Source organism: Aythya fuligula, chromosome 11 (assembly GCF_009819795.1).
Source record: "Aythya fuligula isolate bAytFul2 chromosome 11, bAytFul2.pri, whole genome shotgun sequence".
In the NCBI taxonomy this organism is placed as follows: Eukaryota; Metazoa; Chordata; class Aves; order Anseriformes; family Anatidae; genus Aythya; species Aythya fuligula.
This window is the reverse complement of record NC_045569.1, coordinates 13377563-13383679: the sequence shown is the minus strand read 5'-3', so window position 1 is coordinate 13383679 and position 6117 is coordinate 13377563. Positions and strand designations below refer to the sequence as shown.

Below are 6117 nucleotides of genomic sequence, written 5' to 3'. Positions count from 1 at the left end.
TGGAGCTGCTGGGCTGGGTTCCCTGGAGGCTTGCAGCCAGCTGAGGTCCCAGCACAGCCCCGCTGTCCGGGGAGGGGATTGTTGGGCACTGTGCCCCAGCCTGGGTCAGGGGAACATGGGTGCTTCCATCCCTGCTTGGGGCAGCCACCTCCTCCGTCCCTCACAGCCATGGGGTCAGCCTCCCCTGCAGGGTGATTCCCAGCAAAAAGTCGTGGCTCTGAGGCCTGGTGTGCTCTGCCCACGGTCTCCACTCCACACAAAACACCTGTCAGGGTGAGCCCTGTGCCATGCAGAACCATTTTCAAGGCGGAATGTCAAGCTAGCATTGATTGCAAAGAATTTCCCCTTTCCTAATTTTGTTATAGAAAGGGAAATTACACTTCAGCAGGATATTTGACCGCTGCCTGACAGATGGTTTCACATCCCTACAAGCTCTGGTGGTGGCTGGTGGGCCTGGAATACAGGGGAGATTTTGTGCCCTGAGAGGAACTGAAAGCGCTGCGCTGGCACCGGCCCATGGCAGCCTCACAGCCCCTCACCCACGGGTGCTGGCCTGGTGATGGGAGCATTGAAAGGGAGACACTGCAAGTGTCCTTTGGTTTCTCTCTTGGTAGGAACTTGGGAACAGGCACTTTCATACATCTTCTCTAGGTGTTACTGGGAGACATCTCAATCTAATTACTGTGTTTATTGAAGCCACCAGCTATCCCACATGCGGCTTGTTGGCCACATGTTTTGCTCTGGAAAGAGTATTGTGTTCTCCAACGTATCGCCTGGCAGCTGTGAAACAGCTCTGCCCCAGAACCTGAGGCAATACATGTCGAACAGTGTCATACACAAACCCATGACGGTTAACAAAGTATATCTATACTACTTTAGAAGACTTAGCTAGTAGCACTGCTGTTTTAAGACAAACTCTGTTTAGATTCTAGACAGTATATCGTAGAATCATAGAATCATTAAGGTTGGAAAAGACCTTCAAGATCATCTGGTCCAACTATCCCCCTACCACCAATGTCACCCACTAAACCATGTCCCTAAGCACCATGTCCAACCTTTCCTTGAACACCCCCAGGGACAGTGACTCCACCACCTCCCTGGGCAACCTGTCCCAACACCTGACTGCTCTTTCTGAGAAGAAATGTCTCATTACTCCAACCTAAACCTCCGCTGGCACAACTTGAGGCCATTCCTTCTAGTTCTGTTGCTAGTTATCTTCAAGAAGAGGCTGACCACAGCTCCCCACACCTTCCTTTAAGGGAGTTGTAGAGAGCAATAAGGTCTCTCTGAGCCTCCTCTTCTCTAGACTGAACAACCCCAGTTCCCTCAGCCGCTCCTCACAGGACTTGTGCTCCAGGCCCTTCAACAGCTTCGTAGCCCTTCTCTGGACATGCTCCAGGGCCTCAATGTCCTTCTTGTAGTGAGGAGCCCAAAACTGGACACAGAACTCGAGGTGCAGCCTCTCAACCCAGCTTTTCTTGCTCTTAAATGCGAAGCAAACACATTATTTATGTCCTAGTGAAGATAATCTAGAGCTTAAGGAACTGTCAGTGGTCTAGGTTTCTTTTATTTAAACCCAGGCCTTATCCATGAAAGGCCAATTATCAAATCATTACAACATCTAGACTTTTTAAAGGGTCGGATAGTCTTTTATATTTAATTCAAAAATTGTACTCCCCAGTATAAAATAAGGTACTATATTAGTATAAAAGGAAGTGAATATAGCGTTAAACGGCTGATATTAGCCATAACACAGTAAGAGCTTTAAATGGCATAAGAAAGGGAACTGAATAAGAATTACTGCCCTTATCCTGAAGACTGAGACTATAAATAAATAAGTATGACAAAATACATTTAAAATGTCATTCCTGACAGAAACTTCCATAGCTGTCCTGAAGGGGATGTTTTCCTTTAGCTGCCATATGCCCTCAGGAAGCTGCCATCTCTTCTTCAACAGCAACAAAATTAATCTCAGAAATCCTGGTATACATGCTAAATCATCTTTATTGCTTTCATTGGAGAGGAAGAGGGAGCGGTGCTGTTTCTTGTGAATGTTAACGCATGCATGTGTTCTCTAGTTAAACCCAGCAAGTTGGAGAGAGAGCCCAATACTAGGAGGAAGCTGGTTCATTCTGCTGGTGTCATAAAGCCTTCATGGTATAGAGGATTTGTCTCGGGGAATACTGCCGTTGTGTGCCACAAGCCCACTGCTGACTTGGTTCAGTTCACCTCCCACCATGTCTACAGAAGAAGACTATTTAGACCTAGTCTTAGTCCCCAAATGTAGGGCAGTCACTACAGCTAAAGAAAACCCTTCTAAAATAAATTCTTGAGAAAGAACAGTTTAAAGTTTGAATGCAAATGGAACTTGAGTCAAAACAATAGTTGTCCCAGACTATAAAATTCTGTAAGTCTGTTAGGAACTACCTCTGAATTTTCTGACTAGGCCGTGTATCCCAAAACACCAGTTACTGTCATTGAAGCTGATCCAGTTCATTAATTTTGCAAAAAGCTATCCATTTCTTGTATAAACTGCCATATAACACTTAAGAGTACTACAGAAAATTAAAGTATTGACATCCCTGGGCTTCAGCTCAAACCCATGTATTACTTAGATTCTCTCGTAGCTCTGTAACAGCTTTTCTGAGAGTTATCTTACCCCGGTAGATCTTTCCCCTTCCTCCAGTTTTTCTGAAAGAGATGAGGCCAATCATAAGACTTTAAAATACATATTTTAATGTATTTTTCAAAAATATTAGTGTATTTACACAAATTTTTTGATTTAAAAATAATTTGTATTTCTCTATTTTAAAAAATCTAGTTTAAAAATGTTCAGGTGACTATATTACAAAATTTTGAAGGAACAGTCACTGTAGATATGAGCAATTAAAAATACAACAAAGAAACACATACCATTGCATTAACAGTGAGTGAGTGTACAAGTCTAAGTTGATAGTTTCCACAATTTGTTCTATGAAGATTGCTTTGTGTCAGTAATTTGTACCCACTTTTACATTGGAATTTGCGTTTCCTTTTTCTTCAGAGGAATCCCCTCCTTTTACTTATACAAATGTTGCAATAAAAATGCATTACAATAGTATTCATTTACAAAACAAATGAGATTAAAGTTTGTTTCCTAACCCATTGGATTGTATTTGAGAAAAACAATGTCCTTTCATGGAGGTGCAACAGAGATTCCAAGAACTGTCTGGATGTGGGGGACGATCTCTCTCTCTCGAAGCAGTCCTGCCTGGAAAGGTTGGCTTGCATTGCAGCATGTTGCTGTGTCAATTCCTCTCCAGAGGGGTCTTTTCTTTAGGTTTGTCAATTAGGAGAGCATGTTAAACTTTGCATTTAGTCAAAATAAATACAAATAAATTACAAAAAAACAAACAAACAAACAAACAAAAAACAAACAAACAAAAAAAAAACAAAAAAAAACAGAGTAAAATTATTTTCTAGTTGATACTGCTTGGAGGAAAGCTTAGCAATGAAGCTTGTGGCAATATCTAAATTGTGCGTGAATGGCAGGTCCATTATTTCAGTAGTACTCTCTGAACAAGGAAAAAACAGCCACGAATAAGTCTGTAATTTTGGAGAAAGACAGTAGTGATCTTCTTTCAAACTTTGTTAGGAAGCCATTTTCCTGTGGAAAAGAATGTGCACAGTTAGGGACAGTTTAGGAGCAACATGTATAGGGAAAATGTACCACATTGTGCTAGTATCAGATTAACAAAGTGCTACACCATTGTGCATAGAGAGGCAGCTCTTTGGAGCTCTACCTGAAAAAGATGAATAGGGCTTTAAAATGAGTAGGTGAAAATAGCTGCACCTTGCTCAATGTTTGTCAAGACCATGCCCTCCCTGTATAAATACAAAATGAATGTGAATTATATCATCTGAGCCCACATCTTAAAGGAAGACACAAGTACCGTGTTTCTGATATAATAATATGATTATAAATATCTTCCTTCAAGCCTCCTTCTTCTACTATGATGGGCCACATGTTATGACAGAAAGCTGCCTAGAGTTGATACTTCTCTAAAATAAAAATCACTCTATTTGCAAGAGATGAAGAAAGAAGCCTCTACAATAAATCTCATCAAGGGTCCGTGACTCATTATCACCTTTTTTTACTGTTACCAGCCAGAGAAGGATCAAAACAAGCAAAAGGAGAATAAAGGAAAAGAAAAGCAGTAGAAGACAACTGAGGGGGAAAAAAAAAAAAAAAAAAAAAAAAAAAATTAATAGCAAATAGGAAATGTAAGAGAAGTGGGATTAGAAAGGGATGGAAAGAGAAAGTAACATTTACAAATAGGTAAAGAAAAAAAAAGTACCAGGGAAATAACTAACTCTGATGTCACCGTTACTCAGCTTCCCCTAACTGCAATAGAAAAAGGTATTGGTGGGATGAAACTATGCAAAGCAAAAGGGACCTCCCCTCCACTAGCAGAAGGGAAATTCAGCAGCTTGACAAAGTAATCCACATATTGACAAATGCTTTTCTCAGCTTTGGCCATTGATATATGGAACTTCTAGGATTATCTCGGCCCAAGCAAACAGAAGAGATTTGTCTCCAGTTGTTCTTACCTCTAGATGTCTTTAAGTCAACTGATTTGGGGGATTAAATAATGGCTTCATGAAATCCACAGCAGAAGTACTGACTTAACTGTGAGGATGAGACCCTTACCTTGAACTTCAGTATTTTTGGACCAACTCCTCTATGAAAGCGTAATTGCTACACTAACTGTAGGATGCATTCAGTTTTAGATTTAATAATGGGAAGCTCTGATAGAATGCCTTGTTTAACCTGCTTGGAGCAGGAGGTTGCACTAGATGATTTCCTAATGTCTCTCTAAACCTGAATTATCGTACAATCCTATGATTAACTCTAGGGTTTTGACTATTAACAGGAAGTGCCTTTTTCAAAAGAAAGATGTCTTTTAGCGTTTTCCCTTTTAAAGCAGAAGCAAAGCTTTCTCTGTAAGTCTCAAGCAGACGTTACAGACATCATAAACTAAGCCACCACTTAAAGCCCTTAATATAATGTTTTTGAAAGTGTACATAACAAAAGTTTCCCTTAATTAAGAAAAATCTCTGACTCTATATTTTGGGGAAAAATTAGAAGATTCTGAACTGAAACTTACCCAGCCACCATTTGCATCTATCCATTCGGCTTTGTTGTTTATGATGTACTCTGTGATAAAATAAGAGATCTGCTCCTTCTTCTCTCCAGTGAGCTGAACTCCATGTTCTTGAAGCTTCTTAGTGAGAAGACCCCCAAAAGTAAATATGGTCGTAATTCTTCCCCAGTTAGTATTTCCATCAGCAAATTTTTCATCCATGACACCATTGAAAATTCTCTTGGCAACATCTACAGAAGTAATATCAATCCTGTCCAGGAAGGGTCTGAGAGCCTCCTCTGTTTGATCTTGCAGCGAAGATGCAATGTTTCGCAAGACATGAGCAACTCTGGTTTGTGCTGGTCCAAGATGTGATTCCTGAAGCACATATTGCAGATAATCTTGAGCTAAATAATAAACGTAATAGAACTCAGCAGTTTCCATTTAGTATGAAGCTCAGAGAGCAGTGCACCGCTCTTAATCAGGGTCAATAATGAGCAGCCACAAGACATGCACACAGCTTTGTATCTTCGGTTTTAGATGGAATTTTTTTTATTTTACCACGGAAGTTCCTGTAAAAGTGTAGTCAATTATCGTGTGGGTTGTGGAATATGTCAAAGCGGAAGTGAAAGAAAAAAAAGTCTGCTCGGGGGAGAAAACAAATCTTGAGTGATTTATTATTTTTATAAATAGTATGATTCTACAACTAAAAACACCACTTACCACATTTCTTAAGCAGTGTAAATTGTCAATTCCTAGGGACTTTTGCTATGTAACACTTGCAAAGATCTGGCATTTAAGAGAGGTGTTTTCTAGCAAAGGTTAAGCATTTAGCTGAAAAAAGGAAAAAAAAAAGCCTGAAAAGCTGCATTGCTGTAGGAACTTGCAGGCTGCTCTAATCCCCAACTTCCCCCACCTCAATCTTCAGAGCCAGTGGCTAAAGCTGCAATCTGTATTGCAGGTTTATGGGTTACCTCTGCTTCCCAAATTTTGG

The 6117-nt window shown here is 40.4% G+C and overlaps 1 protein-coding gene across 1 annotated transcript; it reads right to left on the bottom strand.

The window, feature by feature from the left end:
- Nucleotides 1-3508: 3508 nt before the first annotated feature.
- On the bottom strand, nucleotides 3509-5584 carry BCL2A1 (BCL2 related protein A1). Its single transcript, XM_032195208.1, has 2 exons — nucleotides 5148-5584; nucleotides 3509-3646 (listed from the first exon to the last, which is right to left on the bottom strand). The coding sequence occupies exons 1-2, from the start codon at nucleotides 5565-5567 to the stop codon at nucleotides 3542-3544; spliced, it is 525 nt and encodes a 174-aa protein (XP_032051099.1). The 5' UTR covers nucleotides 5568-5584; the 3' UTR covers nucleotides 3509-3541.
- Between the last annotated feature and the right edge of the window lie 533 nt (nucleotides 5585-6117).

Coding starts and splice junctions, on each gene's coding strand:
- BCL2A1 (XM_032195208.1), bottom strand. CDS start 5,567: ATGGAAACTGCTGAGTTCTATTACGTTTATTATTTAGCTCAAGATTAT. Junction 3,647..5,147: donor TAGATGCAAATGGTGGCTGG/GTAAGTTTCAGT, acceptor TCTTTTCCACAG/GAAAATGGCTTCCTAACAAA.